Raw genomic sequence first — 22,409 nt, forward strand, 5'->3', positions numbered from 1 at the left:
TATGCAAAACAGCAAGGTTAAAGGATATTATTATGTTTACAGCATGTTACAGTTGGAGGTAATAATCACGTTCTAGATTTGTCTTAAATGGAAAGGCTCGCCCCTTGGAACTTCTCGTTCCTTTGTCAGACTGCACCTCCCAGTAGCTTCAGCCTTGGCAGTTTATATTTCATCTAGAGTAAAATGGGGAGAAAAATAAGATTTCTAAAAAAAATTTTAAAATTTAAATTTTTGAATGATTAATACATAAAACAAGTAAAAATAGAATATGTATCTGATTAGTACCTATTCTTCATCATTTCCAGGCAATGTTTGTATAATCTTATACTTTACAGAAGTGTTTTTGGCTATAGGTCTATGAGGCTAAGGGTTCCAACTGACAATCGATTAACATAGGAGAGATACTGAACGTTTACTAGTGCCACTTACCGGTATTCAGTGACCGGGTGTCTTCACATCCAGGTGAATGATCTGTCTGAAAATACTTTGATAATAAACAGTCTCTTCTTTAAGCTTTACAAATCATCGAAACGTTGCCAGATAATGCAGTTAGATAAATCCTGAAGAAGTTGTGTTGCAGAGAATTCTTATTCTCAGGCCGATGTGTACATTGTGAGTTAATTTTAACATAATTTTATACACAATCGACTATACAGGAACCCACTGAATTTATAAAACATGTTTAAGATCAGCCAGTCGAAAAATGTTATCTTAAGACATTGTGTTTTTTTTTTTTTGTTTGTTTGTTTTTTTCATTTGCAGTCAGTGTCGTGCTTTTTTTTTTTTTTTTTAGTGTCGGGGGTTTTGCAGTCACCGTTAACCTTTTGCTACTTTCAGTCCAGTACATGAAATGTTTAGAGAGTAGAAGGCCAACATAACTTGACATTGTCGGAGGGTAAAAACCGACTTTACAGACAGTGACAGGTGATGCACAAAGAAGAAGAGTTAAGTGTGCATGTGAGAGATCCCTATCTTAAAGGGGAAGCTGGCTTTAAAAATGAGTCTGACTATGCGAATAGAGCATTTGGTCACCCCCGTTGGCAGTGCGTCTTTTGGGTAAAACTGTGATTAAAGGCCATATACTGCTGGTGATGAAACAAAACCGCGCTATTCATACTGTTGATATGGTGCATCCCATTGTACAGCGCTACGGAGTCTATATAAATAATCAAATAATAATAATAATAATGCACTACTATACGCTGTCTTCTCCAAAAAAAAAAAAAATGGTGGGATGGAGAAGGGCAGTGTGTATGGGTGCTGTGCATGGGATATAGTGATCTACAAGAGACTGTGAAATACAAGGAAGCGTGTAATCAAATTAGGAATGCTTATGCCATGAGCGGTTTTATATTGCGTACTTGTTGGGAAGTTAAAGTGTAAAAGAGAAACGCTTTACTAAACGTGGCTCGCTCCAACGTGGTCAATTCCTTAGCAGGCACTTAGCAGGGGAGGTAAACCTCTGCTGCAGATTAGGCAGGAAAGCTTGGCCGATGCCCCCTCACCCCTCACATGTAAGCAGAATTGCTGCCACTCAAACCAACTCGCCACATGAACCACAGGCTCTTAACAAGACTTGATTGTTTTCTCTGCAGTGATTGTCATACACAACTGTCTGACATAGTGCAGATCAAATGGGCTGTGACGGGCTTAACCCCTCTTCGTGTCTCTGCTGAACTGTCTAGCCAAGAATGCATAATTGAGCAGGAAATCACTGGGTTAAAATCCGTTCATGCTTTTAGATTTCAACAGTTTTCAGACTTATCTCTGATTAGATAGGGTTATGAGTGAATTATTGGGAATTTAAAAGTGAAATTTAATTTTTAGGGCAAAATAGCCAAACAGAGGTTAACTTGGTAAATGTTTTCAATTTATTTTGGCCCAGAATTTAAAATTCAGTTTTAATTCCTGACAATTCACTATTTCGTAAATAGCGCACACTGTTGGTGTGTTACATCCTTCGTTCTCAATGTTCTCAGCTGGCAATGTGTTATGGGAGTTGAAGTTCTGCAACAGCTGGCGTTTCACATTTTGTCTATACTTGTACTGCATGAACTGATCCTTTTCTCTGTACTTATAGTGTCTTGAAAAGAACATTCACAGCATTACATGTGGGCTCTGTTCCCAAGAGCTTGCAATCTATCTGTATTTTGTGTTATGTTTTTGTAACGAGTGTCTGCATTTTGACATACTTGATGTATTTGCTATATAGCCATTTAGAGTGGGTACAGTATATCCCGCTCTACAGAATCCAATTAAAATTTCTAATCTTCCTCCTTGATGGTGGAAGCTGCACACAGAAGGGATAGGGCTTGGGGAGCCACTCACTCGCTGCATATTTTAACATCTCCCGCTCTCTGTTCCAGGATTCTGTTTGTACAGCGTCCAGGCCTCGGCTTGGACTTGCCAACCGCGACCATTGATCCGAGCAGCTGGAGCGGCAGCGAAAGTCCTGCCGAGGACATCGAAAGAATGAGCGATTCAGCAGATAAACCCATAGACAATGATGCTGAAGGTGTCTGGAGTCCAGACATCGAACAGAGCTTTCAGGAAGCTTTGGCCATCTATCCACCATGCGGGAGGAGGAAGATTATCTTATCTGATGAAGGCAAAATGTATGGTAAGTTAGCCACCTGCTCCTCACTCTTGAAAAATTAAACAGTGCGACTATGTGATCAGCAGTAATAGCTTCTTATTGGCAAGTTCACCAATTCTGGAATCATACCGAAAGTTTTGGTAAACATGCAGAGGTCAGGGTATGTGTGTTCTTTTACGGTGTGTTGAATCCTTACTGGCTACTAGAAGATTCATCCTTGGTAATTCTAAAGCACTGGTTTACTAAGAGAGATCTCTTTAACTCCAGCTTGGTTTATTACATATTTGGAGTCTCTGCAGTTTAATTTTCATGAATTATATTGGATGCATGCTGGTGTGTCCAATGTCTTCTTTACCATTCTTGATCCAGATCCTGGTGCATAGCAAAAAATGTTTTTGCCTGTCATCCAGTTTAACATAGAATATCTTACATGTGAAAGGATCATTATCGCTGGGTTAAATTGTCATAAGATCCGTAGGACCAGGTTTATTGCCACGTGACCCGGTTGATGGAAGGAGACTGCTCGGTAGGACCTGGTAGAGTTCATTGCCACGTGATCCAGATGATGAGCATAGTGTGACTTAATTAACTTAATTAACAATAGTTGGTGGGGAGGACAGTATGGCTGTGGGTTGCTCATACATGAACTATCTAAACTGGACTTGTGTGGCACACATTAAAGGGACAGTGTAGTCACAAAAACAACTTTAGCTTAATAAAGCAGTTTTGGTATTTAGATCATGCCCCTGCAGTCTCACTGCTCAATTCTCTCCCATTTAGGGAGTTAAATCACTTTGTTTATGCATCCCTAATCACACCTCCTTGCATGTGACTTACATTTTTCCTAAACACTTCCTGTAAGCAGTCATCTAATGTGCGGCCTAATGCACATTTACTGCTAGCGCTATCCGCACATTAGGCCTTACCCATAGGAAAGCATTCAATAATAATAACAAAGTATTTAACCAGAAAAGGTACATTCAGATTACTCTGGTTTCCAAGTACGTCCTGGGGATGAATCTATGCTTTGTTATAGGATTTTGCTTGACGCTGTATACATAGCATGCTTGACGCTCCTACAAAGTGTAAGAATGACCAGTGTTCCTTGGCGCTGGGTCTTGGTCCGCCGTCATAACCCGATGGGGGGACCTAATGAACATTTGCGTTCAGCGCTGTGCGCACATTAGACTTTACCCACAGGAAAGCTTCCCTATGTGATTTTGCTTGACGCTGTATTGCAAGTGTGCTTGATAAAAAGCGTGAAAACGTCCAATGTCGTTTTACGGAGTCAATCTGTGCGAAACTGCAGGAGGCGCCTTTAGTGGCTGTATGGTAGACAGCCACTAGAGGCAGTCTTAGCACTGCAATATCTCTAGCTCTGATTTAATAGTGCCCTCTGAGTAAAAAATATGTCGCTATATTCTGCAATTGTGGCCTCCCTGACCTAAGAAACATTGCCGAGTTTTAGAAAGCGCAGCATGACCGCAGGGCGTCTAGAGGCGCAGATTCTACTGCTGTAGCATCATGTGGTAGCCCCCAGTCCAGTAAATCCTTTGGGGGTTAGCAGCTTGGGGTAATGAAAGATCTCACTTTGGGAGGAGATACCCTGCTTGTAGTCTTTTTTTTTTTTTTTTTTTTCCCTCCTCTCAATAAGTAACAGTGGGAGATTGCAGAGAGCAGCCGCACGCAGTGCTAGGGCAAAGCAGATGGTAATGTGGCTGAGACCAGCTGTGCTCCCTCTCCCCTCCCCGTTACTGGTTTGGGTGATGTAATGGAAACAAGGACCCCCCTCTCTCCCTCCCTTTGCTTGCTGCCTGTCAGTGTAGACTCTAGGCAGCCACAATCCTCAAGGCGTTTATTTTGCAGCTGTCATGTGACCTTCGCAGCCCAAATGGAACATCATAGTGAGTGGTGGGGGGGTGGGAGAGGCTAGGCTCATGGCAGAGATTCTCGTCCTTTCTTGGCAGAAAGTTTATAGGCCGTGATTTCCTGCTTCATAGCCAGGTCCGGAGAATAGCGGATGTTCAGCTCCTGCAATAATTGCTTTGAAATTTACATTGATCGGCCGAAACCTGAAAGGCAGATTGTACAGAGCAGAAATGATTCGTACAGCCCACAAAAAGTTCCTAAAAATGAAAAATTCTGCCTCACATGCAGCTTCTGAATGGTGTTGTGTAAGATTATTAGTGTCCCGGTGCCAACACGTGCTAATCACAGTCATTTGGATAATATATACACATTAACACATTGGCAATCCTCCCCTTTCCTGTATCCGATAGACCACATCCATCTCTCATTGGGTCATCTAAATAGTGGGCTTGTAATATTACATCTGATATTACATCTCCACCTGGGGATACACTTGTGTGGATGCAGTCATGTCTTACAGAGGTTTTATAAATGTATATTATGTGCAAAATAGCTTTTGTTTTGTTTCAAACAGTAGTGGTTTTAAAACCTTATCAAAACTTGGGCTAAAATAGCAGAGCAGTGATGTAGTGGATTTGGAGAATTTTTTTCAAATCACTGTTTTTTGGCTAAATTTTGCAATTCCATTTTGAGATTTACTGAATTTTAGTGTTTAGTTAATCTTTGTGTACATCTAAATCAAAGATCCGAATATAAACAGAAGTTGGAGTGTTTCTGTCCTTTGATAAGCCAGCATAAACACATAGAAGGTATCAAGTCGTAGCAATATTGATAGAACAGTCTGACTAGGTAAATCCTGGTAAAGAACCCACGTACACTTGTTTCAGTCAAATTGCAGGGTTTAATCATCATGCTATTAATTAAAATTTCATAGAATGTAATAAAAAAAATAATTATAAAAATAATTTATATATATATATATATATATATATATATATATATATATATATATATATATATATATATATATATATATATATATATATATATATTCTTTTGATGTAAATAATCATGGAAACAATACAATTTCCTGAATATTTATATCTTTGCACCAAAAAGGGCATTGTTTAGCATTGATGAGTATGGCCGGTAAGGTTACACGTTTTGGTACATGTAAAGACAATGAGATTTTGTCATCTGTTACTCAAAATGCAAATGGACAAATGCCTTTCAGAACAGAAATATACATTCTTGCTAGTCTTTTTTTTTTTTTTTTTTTTTCCATAGTAGTACTTAAAGGAAAATGGCAATTATTTATTTATATTTTATTAAACAGAGATTGCATGTATCTTTTATCTCAATTTGCTACTTAGTGACTGGTAAAACAGAGTATTATTTGTACTGTGTGCTGTGCATCACTGTGTTTGACCTTTTTGTCTGTACAAATGTGACCGAATTTTGAATAAATATTTAAACATGGACAAGAGATTACATCTAATATAGCCTTGTTGTATATTTTTCAATTGATAAATCTGTTTGTCTGTCTGTATACACGTACTTGGTAACATTTTCAAGACCATCGCCTGGTTTACACTGGAGACTCCTTTTGGTCAGAAGCACTACTGGTTTGCCATGATAATGTCAACACCATGTACTATTATAGGTCGAGAATGTCCTGGGGGCGTATTTTTGAGGCGCCCAATGCTTGCTTATGCTACCACAGTAGCTGTTAATTAGTTTGTAGGGGACATGTGCTTCTGGCCAAATACTTGAAGATCTCCATCTCCAAAGAGTAAGGTTAAGCAATGAAAATAGGTGTGTATATATAATGTTTAATTCTATTTTAAACAATAGAAAAGGTTTTCCTTTCTCATTATGTAGCTTTAAAACAAATGCATTTGTGAAATGTTCCCGAGTTAACATTTAATGAAGCAATTTAGTGTGAAATAAACTCCCATGTGACTTGTTCATACATGCAGTCTGTATGTATCATTCAAGTAACTATTTGACAATTGATCTATGTTAAAGGGACACTATAGTCACCCAGACCACTTCAGCTCAATTAGGTGGTCTGGGTTCTCTAAAACAACAAAGCAGTTTTAGAGAAAATACTAGGTTTACATAGCAGGGTTAATCCAACCTCTAGTGGCTGTCTTCCGGACAGCCGCTAGAGGCGCATCTGCGACACTGGATGCGAAATTCGCATCCAGCGCGCAGAATGTCCATAGGAAAGCATTGAGAAATGCTTTCCTATGGACTGTTTGAATGCACGCGCGGAACTTGCTGCGCATGTGCATTCCGCTCCACTCGGGAGCTGACGTTGGCGGGGGAGGAGAGGTAAACAGCGCCAAGAGAGCCCAGCACTGGATAACCCCTTCAGTGCCACGGTAGGAAGAGACCCTGAGGGCGGGGGGAACCCTTAGGGCACTATAGTGTCAGGAAACCTGTTTTGTTTTCCTGACACCATAGTGATCCTTAAACCAGATATTAGTGTATGGGCAGCAAGGATTGAATGATGTCATTGGCATTCTTCAGTTGTAGCAAACAGGTTTACAATGTGATGATTACAAAATAGGAAAAGGAACCACACTCAATTCACTTAAGACCGGGTGCTTAGCTGAACCAAGGACCAGCAAAAGCCCAGAAGATAGTACATACCAGTGTTATAAAAAGAGTCTTTAACTACCAATGGAGTCTTTGTCAAGCTTGACAAAGACTACCTTGGGAGTCGTAACGTTGCAGTGTTCCACATGTTCCAATAAAGGTGCCTGTACCCTTTTTCAATGTGATAATGTCGTCATCATCATGCTCTTAGTGTGGAAGAGTCCTTTGAGCTTGAGGGTAAAGTTGAGGTCATCTGGCAAACTCACTGGGAATAAAAACGATCTAAAAATGTATATATTCACTGCAGTTTTCACAAATGATGTAGAAATCTAAAACGCCAATGTCTGTAATAAGTGATGGTGATTCCTTTTTTGATCAGTAGGTTTACTTGTGTAAATTAAGTACTTACTTTAAAGCCCACGACAGGTTGTCTTAAAAATGTATCCTAAGAAGCTGCTGTATTTCTATCCATATTGTGCTACAAACATTTTCTTGTTTTTATAAAATTCACACAATGTATATGCTGCTGAGCTATGGAGGCCTGCACTACACAATATTCTCGGATATTGCAAAGTAAAGATGGCATTAGCTGTTAGCGCGCAGCAGATGTTCAGGATCGAATTGCTGTTTATTCCTGTTATTGCAATCATTGGATGGATATGTGTGCAATTGTTACCATCGCACAGTAACCTACACAACGTGTACAGCAGAATCCCATCCTGTGTCCATGTAGGGTGCAGCTCCGGTAATCTGATATTCCTACAAGAAAAACAATTCAGACATGTTATCATAGTTGGAAAAAGACAGAAGTGAGAGGCTGAGCGCGTAATAACACTAAATATAAAGGTGGAGGGGATTAGAGGAAACTGAACACCAGGACAGTTTGTCCGCTGGTGAAATACGAATGATCGTACAATGCCAGCGCTAATGGTTTGGAGTCTGGAGGGAGATATCGCAATACGTAAAGTATCTCTCAGTCTTTGGGGCCCAACAAGAAGCTGAACGCTGCACTTTCCTGTCCTCTTGTCAAGCTGATTGGTCATGGCTGAATATTGTATTGTCATTCTCTTAGCAATTAATCCAATTAAAGGGATAGAAGTTTAAAGACTACCCCTTCACAATACATAACTTTGTGTACATTATATGAATTATTCCAAATAACTATCCACACATTAGGTATGTCCATTTATAAAATGTTATTTGTTATTTATAAGTTACATTTAAAAGAGCACTGTTGGTTGTGGATTACAAACATGTATTCATATAAATGCTATGTAGTCTCCCCCTCTGCTGTGTGAGGGTTTGAAAGGTTGGCTTAATTTACCTTTAAGTTTATGCTGCACTGGTCTGCATCCTGCCGCTCCACCTCATTTGCACTACACGTTACTGTAGCTAATATCAGCCATTCCAATGTATTCCCACAAGGAAACCATATTTTCAGTTGTAGAGTTAAAACTACAGGGGCATGGCACAAAGATCACTTCATGGAAATTAAGTTGCCTGGGTGCCTATAGTGTCCCTACAAGCACCTGGACATCCTACATACACAGTAAAACTTCTGGTAAGACACATTACCTTCCATAGTAATGTATACAGTAAGTCTTCCTTTTTATTTTTTTTTTGCTTCCATGTGAACACATGGAAGTCTTCAATATGTGCACAATAGTGACTCGTCAGGCCAGTGCAAGAATGCATCGGAGGAAGCAGCGGTTCTGAACCCTTGCTCGACACCTAGATTTGGGTTCATGTCAGTCTATTCTCACTGGGTGAGGAACATCCATTTTTTTTTATGCATATACGTATATGGACCACGTTTTAAATGTTCATATATGTATTATGAGTTTATTCGTTCTTCAGCTATTGGCCAATATACTAGTCAGAAATTAGTGTTCGTTGCCCAAAGAGGGGATGATGTATCTGGCATTTGATCAATGAGGTCGTATTTTTTACTGTGAGTTACAATAAATAGGATAACGGTGAATTTCTGCCAGTGGTTCTTAACACCATAATCAGGACATCTGGTCCAAGCTAATACTGTACAATCTGACAAAACATTTCTCCTATACTTTTTCTTGCATAATGTATTGGTAAAATGTTATAATTTAGTGCTGCTGTTCTTTAAATGCATGTCTTTTGTGAAATACAGTGTGACAGTTTTTATTGGGTTTATTGAGTACGGCACATTGTACTAATTGCATTTTCCAGTGGATTTGTAGTGGTTTAATCTGCTTGCTTGTGCTGATGGCCCTGGTAGTTTAGATTCTTTAGCTGGTGTTGCAGTGGTTGTTTTTTGGTGCCATTATGTTAGTATTTTTTGCAAATAGTTTTCCCTTTCTGTTCTATGCTTTGCAGTGTGACAACGTGCCTGTCACTGATCTGTCAAGACCATTGCCCTAGGGCAGGGGCAGGAACGAGTCCGGTTTAGTTACATTCCTTTCTCTAGGTGTTTTCATCAACTGAATCATCAAAGGACATTCACCCTCCCCCACCCACCACCCCTCTGTGTATTATATTGGGGTTAAGGAGGGGTAAGCGAGTATCTCGCTCAGAGATGTTAAAATGTGTGTATGAATAAACTTTCTTAAAAGATTTAGAGGAATATTTACCCCAGTGCTGTCTGTTATAGAATCTGAGATGTTTTAATACCAGGAAAAGGGCATATGTTCATCCCATTACTCTTTTAGCTTGTCCCACCTCTAGGATTCCACTCCATGTATTCACCACTTTTCTGACATATTGTCACATTCTCTCTCATTCCTTCATATTTCCCTTTTACCCTTTCTGAACAATCCTTAATTTTTTTATTCATCAACTTTAAATGGTATCACAGTTTCTGTTCCAGGTTCTGGATGAGTTCTATAGTGAGTATAGGTTTTTGGTCCCTTTTAAAGCATTTTCAGTTTTTTTTTTTTGTCTGTTACCTGGGCCAGTTCCACGCCTGTTATGTGGATGTTGCTGGAGTCACACAAAGGGGCCCCGTTAGCTTTTCCTCACCACACAATGGAAGCCGTGACTCAGTAGATGAGGTCACCTCTGCCGGAGAATTCATTCACAATAAGGATTGGGATACTGGGGAAAGCCCTAAAAGTGAAGCTATTCTGGGTCTGGCTCTATTCAAAGCTTACAATACAAGTGACCTGATCTCTAAAGGGTTAAACCTTTTTTTACTAAACGGCAGTGAAAGGCATCTTGCTCTTTTTCCTGAATGTTGGTAATTTTCCACGAGATTCTGCAATTCTGTGTTTTCAATTAATCTCAATTTAATGTTCATTAAATCACTGTACTGTTTATATACTTAAGTGAGGTTTACAGGGAATTGTAGGCCAAAATTAAATAAATTGTCCAATATTTTAACTATCCTGGTTTAGCTAAAATTTCCATTTTCCTTGTGCGTTATTAGAGATCAATGTGTGCGCCCTTTGCTTTAGCATCTGGGTGCATTAACGCCTCAGCCTGTAGACCAAACCTCACAGGGCGTGGAAGAGAAACAGAAGCCATGTTTTCTCCTTGCGCAATGTTTTCTGTGGGCTGTGCCAGGACTTAACTGGGTTGTGATGTTTCTTGCTAAAAAGGTTAAGTAAACACTCTGGGCACCATAACATCTTCATCAAAATTACATTGTTATGGTGCCAGGAGGTGCCTAGCGCTTTTTCATTCGAGGTTAAAACATTCATGAACAGTTTAATCCCAAAGTCTGTACACCACCACTGGTTTGTTCTTCCATACTTCCATTTTTGGAAAGTCTTCCGAATAAAATGCTCAGGCAGGGGCGGCGCTGATTGGCTTGAACTCCTTAGAGTGGTCAACTATTGCTCTAAGCCAATAGGTAGCACCTCTTAAAATTCCATTGAAAAACAAAGAAAGAAAAAAGCATCGGGTTTATTCACTAAACACTGAACTGCAGTGAATTGGAACATTTAGATACAAATAGCTGCTTTGATAAGTTTATACATTGACTATATTCTCAGCTTGATTATTTCAGCCTAATTTTGAAATTCGTTTTTTGTTTCACTGACTTAGTTAAATATGCCTTATTTTTCATCAGTTTTTGATGTTGGCCTTTGAGCAGATGTGCCAAAACTTCATTAAAGTGTCTATATATTAATTTTCTTTACTATTGCTAGCACAGTGTATAAATACCTGACTGAAGTTGAGTGTCATCCACACTTTGTTTATTATTAATACGCTTGGTTTTTTTTTTTTATACTTTAGTGCATTTAATGTCTTTCAAACCTTGGCTTCATGTAATCTATCTAGATTTCTTGTCACCTTATTCCATTTAACCTTTTATTTGCCATATGTAGTTTTATTGTACCTGAGTCTGCTCGATTTTTGCTGAATAGGACACACTTGTTGGATGTGCATTATAGGGTTTTTGTATTTTTTTTTTGTGTTGAATCTGAATGCACTGTGCACTTTCTGTGCCGAGCGGTAACTTTTACACAGTGAGTAATCTGAGGCTTTTTAGAGTTTAACAACCTGAGGCAAACTCACCTTTTCATAGAAGAGGGTGGGTCGCTGACACCTTGTGTGCAAACTGCAGATTTGACGTGCACTGAGAACCTATCTGTAACGTTTTTTGCTGTGGGCGCTGGGCTCCTTGCATCGCCTCCAGCAGAGCAGAGATTAAAGCGGCTTCAATGTTTGGCAGGTTCTGGATCAAGTTACTGAAGGTGTGGATACGTGTTTATTATGTATTTACTTGGTATTACTGCTGCCATCTATGTAAACATGAGCTCCAGTGATTTACCTTCCTCGACCCCCGGTGTCCTCCATATTATAGTAACCCTTTCATGTGCTAGAAAGGAGGACATTCTGCCTGATCCCCCTATAAATAATTTTGGCATGATCCTTGATCTTTTTGTGCATTTCAGTGTCCATAATGTGTCATACTCCATTGAACCTGAGAGATTTGTGTGTTACACAAATTTTGTATTTTGTATGCGATGTGCATTATCACTGGTGCAACCTCAGTCAATGATAATTTATGAAGGATCAGATGAACATAATCATATACGGCGTTTTGGCATTAAGCCATATACAGAATCATTGTCCAGAGGAGTTTTCCAACCTTTTGTGGATTTTAGTTAATAATTCAGGCACAACCGGGTCGTCTTCAATCAAGAACTTTTTAAGGTCTTAACGAATCAGGCCTCTAGTGAAGGCATCAGTGACCAGTTCCTTGATAATTGTGTTAGACCTGGCATGGGATTTACATGACATACTTCAAAAGTGGTAGGGCCACTTGGCTGTTTGTCCACATCCTTTGTAATCCTCTTTATTTATGACCACCACAGCTCAATGAATAGTGATGTTGGTGTTTGTTTTTAGGCCAGTGATAGCCTTATGTTCATCAGAGGTTAAATTTACGGTAGTGTGGTCATGTGTAGTGGGTAAGTATGGGAGTGATAGTATGAGCCTCCCCCCATGGGTGTTTCTGATTGTTTTATCCTCCTCTGATTTTACAAGGTGTGATGGAGACAGATGTTTTGGCGGGATTTTCCTTTTAGAATGAATATTTTAATATATATAAATTTGTTCTTGTGTATGATTCTGTATACATGATTAAGGCTGGTTGGTTATATATATATTTGCACCCCTGTCAGGACTTACCTACACGCTCTCCTTGCTCCGACGGCATCGCTGGGTTGCAGCTGCTCAAACGCGTGCATGCTCAGTGGCAGGGTGTGGGCTGCAACCTATAAGCTCTGATCGTGTCACGTCTCTCGAGCATCTATAGACACTGGGAGGCGTGCGCGATCATTCCACTCCGCAGAACAGCATGGTTGGAACATGTTAGAAGGCAGTCTATTCCCATGGCAACCTCAGATGATAAACAGCCCCATTCTATAAAATTGTTTTATATAGGCTTGGCAAAATAGGTGGGCTTTCAATCTGGCACCCTATTTAAACCTAGAACAGCTGAGCTTTCATTGCTTCATTGTTCTGTGCTACATCCTGTTGTTACCCGTGTTACCTGTTTTCTGACCACCAGTTACCTGACCTTGGATTGCCTTATCGCTACTAAACCTTTGCTGCCTGGACTTTGAACCTTGGATTCCCAGACTCTGCCTTTGTCTCGCCCTATTGGATTTGTTTGCCTTTGACTTTTGTTTATTATTTTGCTAGTACAAGTTCTGCATTTTTAGGTTCCATACACCAAACCTTGACAACCATATTGTGAAGCCTATGGATTCTGACTTTGAATAATTGTCAAGGACTTCAGGTCCCTTCCATGGTGCTCCAGAAATGGTAGCTGACCTTGCTTGGTTATCTTGAGTGCAACACAACCCTTGAATTTTGACTAGTGTGAAATCTTTAGATTAGGCCCTGTTTGGGAAATCATGGATTTGGAAAGGATTTAACAAATTCAGTTTGTTGTGTGTAATCATACTTGTAAAAGTATGCACCCTGTGCGTCGCTCAGCAATACCCTCAAACCCTTTCTGTAGAAGTCTACCAGGGCAAAGCAAGCCCCATTACTGGACCCATGTCCTCCATTGTTATCAAACACTGGTCAGTGAGCACATAACATGTGTTCCCTTTCACCCATCGTATGTGTTACTTGCTGCATCACTCAGTTCATGTTAGATTTGTTTTCTCTGGATTACGTACTAGACCACCACTTCCCAACAACGCTTTGTTTGTATCTCTCTTAATGGCTTTATTCCAGAGCAAACTGCGTTGATACACAGGTTTGGTGGAGTTTGAAAAGGAATGCACACATTCAGGTCTTTAGACAGTGCCGGATTAAAGAGTTCTGCTTAGAACATCATCAGCTATTGCTGACACAGCAAGGAAAGATTTATTATTCTTGGTTATTTTTTTCCTTTGTCTTGTCATTTGTATTTAGTGTGTTTGTGTGTGATTCTATGCTGCATGCGCAAGTGAAAATGCTCTTTCATCTCGGAGAGAGCTGAGCCATGGCTGCACATATGTTGCTGTCATTTTGTAGAGCTGTTTCACTCATCCCAAGTGACGAGTGGAACTACAGCTGGGGGGAAACTATTTATCCCATAAACCAGTGATGTACAGTGCTTTATGAGATAAGATCTAACTCCACTGATGGGAATGAAAGGCTGCTGATTGAACCACTGTAGCGGAATGGGCATTTGCAAGCTACTTTTTATCCCCTATATTGGCTGTCCGTATCTCCCCCCAGCCCCCCTTGTTATTTCATGCATTTTGCCCCAGTTATTTTGTGTGGTTCTTCTTTGGCCGTTCGGGAGAATTCATACGAACGGAATCCATTCGTCTCCCGAACAAGGACAACCCCTGTGACCCATTAGAACGTTGACACCAACCACTCCAGTGCGAAACCGTAAGGGAAGTAAGTGCTTCTCCTGGGTGGCCGCCATTTCGTATAACCGAACACGTGACTGAGAGAATGGGTACCATCTTGTCTCCCGAACTAGGGCAGCGGTACTTGGTCGTCGAGTGCCTGGAACTATTTTCACTGATAAACGGTCGACCGCTGCCCGTTCCTGCTCCCGATGGCATTCTCGTTCTACCGAACCGATCTGATTGATTCTTGGAAATGTTGGTCACTCAGACCAGGGCTATCAGGGAATGTTTTTTTGTGGGGTTCCCAGGTATGGATGGGACATTTTGGGTACACAATATTTTGTGGATTTTTTTGTGTGCCTAAGAGATAATTAAATTAGAAGAGTTTACTCAGACAATTATCTCTCAGGCACAAGGGATCTTGGGATTGAAACCCATGCATTTTCTGTATGTGAAACCCCTTGGGACTGGGGATAAAAGCTGTGTATGTGTCAATAAAATTCAGTTATACCCTCAGAGCTGAGTGTCGTCCAGTTGTTGGGGATGAGATGGGAGATTATTGGATTACTTTGCTGTGTCTGACTGTTCCATTGGATTGTTTTACTTGTTCCTTACTGTAATTTTGTGTAACCAGTGGATGAAAGTCCCTACTAGGGCTAGGGCTCCGCTACAAGTACCTCATCTGTGTAGATTCTAGATCTCACAATGTGAGTACATTTTATTTGAATATTTCTGTTTTATATATTTATGTGGAAATGTGCTTCACTCTAATTATCAGGCTCTCTATACAAACCCATATGGGAGGCCTTGTTGAAACCAATTATTTGCTCATAGAATGACTCGAAGTGTAGGTTTGGTTTGTTAAGCTGGGTGTTTTTATTTATTAATCTCCATCACCTTTTTTCCATTTCATTTTTGCTACTATATATTTCCGTAAATGTCATTTTCCAGGTTTGCTGGTGTTCTACAGTAGAAAATATTGTTTAAATTACTACTTTGCAGTGAAATATGGGATAAACTCTGCGACACTATGTTATGGGAACATGATTGTCTGAGTACTTCTTGGCCTAAGCAGAGCTTACAGCAGAAGATGCATAGCCTGGGTATTTGCAGCAAAAGAAAGAAATGCAAATGTGTTCTTTTTATTCAATTATTTTTGTATCTGTTTAACGAGAAAGCTCCAGCTTGGAGGGCCAGCTTGATAAGGACTCATAGACTTAACACAGACTTATGCAAGATCAATATATGTTTAACCCCTTAAGGACCAAACTTCTGGAATAAAAGGGAATCATAACATGTCACACATGTCATGTGTCCTTAAGGGGTTAAGTAAAAGGTTGCCATCTTACCTTTCCATGCGGTCTACTACAAAGAAGCCTGCATATAAAATGAAATTCACATACAAATATTTTTGTTTGTTTGTTATTTTTAGATTTTGCTGACAAAATGGCAGTCCTGGCAACTTGCTAAAAAGATCTTTTCCCCAGGATTGTCTGGACTGCTTGGCTCTATTGGATCTTGAAATGAACATGTACACATTCATTTGTCTTAATATCCCTGTATTAGTGTATTCTCCTTTTTATTTATTTTTATTTATTTTTTTCAGTGGAAAAAGTAAAGGTTAACAGTCATAGAAAAACGGTAATAGATACCTGGAATAGCTTTCCAGTGAAGGGAGTAAATGATAAAACTGATACAAAGGGTAGTAGAAACATGGGCTAGCCTTCCAGTGAATGTAATAATGGATAAGCTCACGGGCAGGGTCCTCTACTGGTTGTATCGGTCTGTTCTTATTGTGTTTGTCTTTTTCCCAATTATACAGCACTGAGGATGGCGCTTTATAAATACCAGTAATAAATAAAATTTAAATAATTGTGATATAGAAAGGGTAGTAGATACCTGGAAAAACTTTTCTGTGGAAGCAGTAAATGCTAACACAGTAAATTAGATAAAGAATGCTTGGAATGAGTGAAAGACTATCTTAAGGAACTAATGGGAACTTAGTCTGAGTAGTTTGGCCGAGTCCTTTTTATGATGTGTAATTTTCAGACAAACAATAAAAGTCTTCTCTGATTTAACCAAATAGAAGCAGCCGGGAAACTCTGCTGTCTGTAGCTAGCGTTTGGGCTGGGGATGTGTGAACGTCATGTTTGTCAGTGTTCAGCGTGATTTGCTGTAAGGAATGGTCAGATAAAGGAAAAGGTCTTTACAGCAGTATTGTCTGGGACGGAGGCTCCATTTGGATCAGACATTCCCTAATCTTATTTAGGGGCACGCTGATTCCAGCATAATCCACGTACAAATCATTTTATTTTATTTCCTGGTTCCAGAATATAATGTGTCTTGTCCCTGATGCTATTAAAGAATGTTCCTGGATCAAAATGAATAAAATGCATTCTTCTCTTTCCCGAGGCATTTTGCAAGCTAAGCTAATACCCAGGTATTCGAGATATGAAAGATGCGCGTAGATTGCATGATACGAGATCCTGGCTTCTGTCTGCCCTCAGGCTGCTTGCACTTAATTAGCATCTGTCGCCATAGTTACTGCTTCATCGCATTGTTTTTCTGTCTTTACATGAAGGGCTTTTTTTTTTTTTATCTCCTTGTGATGTTGCGACGTCATATTTGTGTAAATTGGGCAGCTTGCAATGAAGGTTAATTTTCATGACATGCAGTGGGTTAAAGTAAATGGGAAAGTTGCCAAGTTTTTATATTATGGGTGGCTTTTTATAATTTTTTTGTTTATTTAGGCCATAAAAAAAAAAAAAAGATGGAAAAACAAATATCTGGAAAGAAAGGAAATGGATCATAGGGCAGCATGCCTAGTTAAACACTGTGTATCCTGCTGTATCGAGCACATTCACAAGATGTAATAAGAACAAATGCAAACTCTGGTCCATCTGTTAAATAGATCTTGCCAGGGTCTAAACAAGAGTTGAACATCCTTGTGCAACCCTGAATATTGCATGGGAAAAGCCAATTTGAAATAGACTAGTGGTGTATAGCGGGGTTTGCTGGACGCCGATGGATAGAGATAAGCCCATAGTGACACTTGCGCAAGCAGTTTTGTTTCCGTTGAAATTCCAGATAAAGTCAAGCTTTCTCATATTTGCAGCACGTTTAGCTTCTTTTGAAATTTTATATATATTTATTGGAGTATAAATAACCGAAATGTACATTTTGTCGGGAAAAACACTTTGGGTGGTAATAATTGCATTTTTAAGGAAAAGCTAGTTTTAGCCAAAAATAAATTGGGGGACGGGGGGAAAATCTAAAATTCTTGCCACTTTCCCAGTGTGTTGAGCACTTTGCAGGTTGTGCCGCCAAGTGTCAGAGAGGAGCTGGGAAGTAGCTGTGTCTGCGGCACATAATAATAAATACCCAGAATCACATCTAACTCTTTCCCTTTTCTGGCCTATTTTCATAAAATGTCCTTAAATAATAATTATAAAGTACCTAACCAGGAAAGGTACATTCAGATTACTCTGGTTTCCAAGTATGTCCTGGGGATGTTACTATTACCCAATTTAATGGTACTCATTTTTTTCCTACCTTGGAATGATGATGGGCTGAGTCAGCCCTGCAACCCGGATAATGCATTCGCCCACTGAGCTATCTCACCAGCACGTAGTCAGACGCTAACCACATTATCCGATTTAGAGAAAAAAATGATCATAAGTGAAATTAAATGTTTTCATTTGAAGGCATTACATAAAGATAATGTTTAAAAATATGACTGGTTTAGAAGTCTATAAGTTTGTATTTATTGTGCTATTAGTGTAAAATAGTATTAAAATGATATAAATACACTAAATTGTGCTCCATCAGTAGTGAGCAGGAAGAGGGATCTTGGGGCCACATCAGTAGTGAGCAGGAAGTGGGGATCTAGGGCATCATCAGTAGTGAGCAGGAAGTGGTAGATCTAGGGCCACATCAGTAGCGAGCAAGAAGTGGGTTGAGGGCCACATCAGTAGTGAGCGTTAAAGGGACTCTCCAGTGCCAGGAAAACAAACCTGTTTTCTTAGCACTGCAGGATCCTGCAGTGCCCCCCTCCCTTCCACTCCCCATCCCATGTTGCTGAAGGGGTTAAAACCCCTTCAGTGACTTTCCTGAATCCAGCGCCCATGTCCCTCGCCCATGTCCCTAGGCACTGGGCCAGGCTCCGCCCACGCATTAGACCTCCCCATAGGAAAGCATTATTCACTTGGAGGGTTACGGGTGATTGGAGTTTGCACCCAGACCACTCCAATGGGCAGAAGTGGTCTGGGTGCCTAGAGTGTCCCTTTACCTAGAGGCCCCGTGACAACACTTGACAAAAGGCGAAATTACCTCTGCCAGGTTTTGTAATTTCCCCGAGCCTTCACTTGTGATGGCAGTAGGGAAAATGGTCAGTCTGTGAAGGATCCTGTGGTCTAGCGGGATCCTCTATAGGTCTTGGTGTTAAAGGGAATCTCCAGTGCCAGAAAAACTATCCGTTTTCCTGGCACTGGAGGGTCCCTCTCCCTCCCACCCCCCAATCCCCGGTTACTGAAGGGGTGAAAATCCCCTTCAGTCGCTGACCTGAGGCATCGGCGATGTCCCTCGCCGCTGTCTCCTCCTCCGCGCCGCTCCTTCTCTTCATTGCGTCGGCCGGTGGGCGAGACTGATCCCGCCCACCGGCCGAGGAGACCTAATGCGCATGCGCTGCAATTCCGCGCATGCGCATTACATCTCCCCATAGGAAAGCATTGAAAAATGGTTTCCTGTGCTTTGAAGAAGGAAGTGACCTCTAGTGCCTGTCTAGTAGACAGCTACTAGAGGTGGAGTTAACCCTGCAAGGTAATTATTGCAGTTTATAAAAAAACTGCAATAATTACACTTGCAGGGTTAAGAGTAGTGGGAGTTGGCACCCAGACCACTCCAATGGGCAGAAGTGGTCTGGGTGCCTGGAGTGTCCCTTTAAACCTAGAAAGGACTGAGCTTTGAATAGATGGATCGTTGGGAGCTACAGTATCTCCTCTGGGTATGGTCATGTTAGAAAAAAAAAAAAAAAAAACCTTGTCTTCATTGGACTCTAAGCTCCAAAATCTTAAAGGAACACTATAGTCACCTAAATTACTTTAGCTAAATAAAGCAGTTTTAGTGTATAGATCATTCCCCTGCAATTTCACTGCTTAATTCACTGTCATTTAGGAGTTAAATCACTTTGTTTCTGTTTATGCAGCCCTAGCCACACCTCCCCTGGCTATGATTGCCAGAGCCTCTATGAAATAAAAAAACTGGTTTCACTTTCAAACAGATGTAATTTACCTTAAATAATTGTATCTCAATCTCTAAATTGAACTTTAATCACATACAGGAGGCTCTTGCATGGTCTAGCAAGCTATTAACATAGCAGGGGATAAGAAAATCTTAATTAAACAGAACTTGCAATAAGGAAAGCCTAAATAGGTCTCTCTTTACAGGAAGTGTTTATGGAAGGCTGTGCAAGTCATATGCAGGGAGGTGTGACTAGGGTTCATAAACAAAGGGATTTAACTCCTAAATGGCAGAGGATTGAGCAGTGAGGCTGCAGGGGCATGTTCTATACACCAAAACTGCTTCATTAAGCTAAAGTTGTTCAGGTGACTATAGTGTTCCTTTAATGTAGTGGTTTTAGTGCATATATGCTGTCCCTTTTCTCTGGCAGTGTAAAGCGGTTTGTGTCAGTCAGTCACTAGAGGCACTGTATCCTTAAGTTCTTCCTATTCGGTGCTGTGCTTCTAAATGTGTCCAATGCTTCTCCACCATACTTTATCTCACAATGGGATGAGTTAATGCAGAATGGAGTGAACCCTCGCTGAGGGGTTATAACAAAAGGGGTTGTCATTTTGTGGTTTATTTTTTTTAAAGTTAGTATTTAATGTGTTCAGTTCTTTTTATTGCAGGGGAAGCATTTCATGTTTTAATATAGAATGATATAGTTTTGTATAATTTTGTTTTCCTATTGATTTACAAATTGTTCCACTTTTTACCCCTCTTTCTATTTATGGATCTTTTATATTTTATCTGTTAGTTTCTGCACTTTGCTTGCTTATTCATCGTTCCATTTGTGAATCCATTGCATATTTGGGGCATGTCCTACATTGGAGGTGGGCGGTAGGGGGGTTTAACCTGTTTAATATTTATTGAAAAAGTGTTTATTATTTTCTAATTTATTTTTTTAATTTTTTAACCTCTGTAGTTTAAGATATTTTGATGGAGAGTGCTTATAAACCAAAGTAAAGAGAAAATAAAACTCTCCAGAAAATGTCACCGTACAAAAAGCCTTTTTTGTCCTATTGTCTGGATCCTACATGAGTGTATTGCATGATAGAATCTGTGAGTGGGTATTGATTGTTATAATTTTTATTTGTACAGTAATCCCTTGTTTACAGCGGTTGTTTCATACCCACGCATTGTAATTATTAAATGCACACAAAGCCTCCATTTGTTGCAATTTGCATGATGTGTGTTGTTAAATGTCAATAAAATACACCCCAAAACTGTGAGGATATTAACACACTGTGCGAGCTACTCTGAATCAAATCTGCATGTTATTAGTTGAGGTCTGTATTTTCCTGCCTTGGTAATTTGGGTTGCTTTGTTTTTTGCCTAGTGTTTATTCACAGATGGCTGATTTACAGATTCAGAGTTTGACTATTGCTTCCTTTTAAAACAGTTTCATAAAGTCCCTGCAAGTAACAATTTGTTTTACATTGTCTTTTATTTTGCACGTAGTATGATAGCAGACATAAAACGAGTTTAAATGGTGAATGCAGTATTGCCTGCGCAGAGCTATATTATGTCAGACCATGGTAATGCACAGTACATTTTTCACATCAATACCACTTTGAATGACAATTAGCTATTCATATCGTCTGTATATCCAGTCTACGCCTACAAATAATAATCATTTAAGGTAAGTCTTAGTCGCTAAATACGTACTCAGTGGGTCATGCTTAGGAACTTATGTTTATATTAAAGCAAATTCGTATGAGCGGTTGGAGGGGACGAGCGTTGGTAGCAACAGAACAAATAAAGGGGCCCTTTATCTGTGATTAAAAGTTGTGCATATTATATGCGGGTGCCAGGTATAAGATGGCCAATGAATGCAGCGCTTGTGTAAATGCGTGGTAAAGATGGAGTGTATACCTCTTAATAAGTCGCAGTTATGTTCAGGTCCATGAGTGTTAAGCGGGCTCTTCTCAAGCTAGATGTATGCGCTAAATGTGTTAAACAAAGCTCACCGCATGTTCACTGTGGGCGCGAGCGGCATGTGACTGCCTGTGTCTCAGTGAGGCAGTATATGGCAGTATGGCATATGTTATGGCCTAGGGTGTTATCTTTATATGCCTATTATCGAATACCCTACGGCTAAGCAGGTGTATGCTACTAGCTGCGCAAGTATGATTTAGACTGGTTAACAGCAATCGTCTAACATGTATTAGTGACGCTAACAATAATCTATCTTTTCTTGGTATGACAGTGTATAAAACAGCAGTAAATGTAGGTTAAACTGTATTTTACATGTAAATACAAGCATTGCTTTAAGGTCAAGTGTTCAATGTTACCTTGCAAATTTATAACGAAAATATAGTCAGCAATTACAAAAAGCCAATATGTACATCTACTATATGCATACAGGTTGGCTGATTGCTCCATACCAGGTTAACTTACTTAAGCTAAAACTATCAGTGGTAACATGCATAAATATAAAGAAAACTTGTAAGGACCTATGAAATATATGAACAGCTAGGAATGTGAAAATATGGGTAAACTAGTCACAAGCATAGTGTCCGTGGTTGGGGACTTTATAATGGTCTGATCCGGGCCTTCCATGGCACAGAAACAATATGGCCCCAGTGCACCGGGCCTTCACCCGTCCCGTCCTCTCCAGGCTGGTCACAGTCCACCAGTTGGGCTCTCTGTGGCCCTGTGGGCACTCAGGGCCAGGGACCGTCCACAGGACCCCCACACCTAGGGTCTGAGCGCCCCCTGCACCTCCCCAGCACCTTTCAAGCTTACGTGGAGTGTCAGTCCCCGTCTCTCCTGGCGCC

At 40.2% G+C, this 22,409-nt stretch overlaps 1 protein-coding gene across 3 annotated transcripts in view; it reads left to right on the forward strand.

Moving 5' to 3' along the window:
- Window positions 1-22,409, forward strand: part of TEAD1 (TEA domain transcription factor 1) — a 120,927-nt gene that overhangs the window by 41,570 nt on the left and 56,948 nt on the right. For all 3 annotated transcript variants that reach the window (XM_063437794.1, XM_063437796.1, XM_063437795.1), the window contains exon 2: window positions 2,367-2,620. In XM_063437794.1, coding sequence (XP_063293864.1) covers window positions 2,367-2,620 — 254 coding nt within the window. The remainder of the gene's footprint in view (window positions 1-2,366; window positions 2,621-22,409) is intronic.

This window comes from Pelobates fuscus, chromosome 12 (genome assembly GCF_036172605.1).
Source record: "Pelobates fuscus isolate aPelFus1 chromosome 12, aPelFus1.pri, whole genome shotgun sequence".
NCBI lineage: Eukaryota > Metazoa > Chordata > Amphibia > Anura > Pelobatidae > Pelobates > Pelobates fuscus.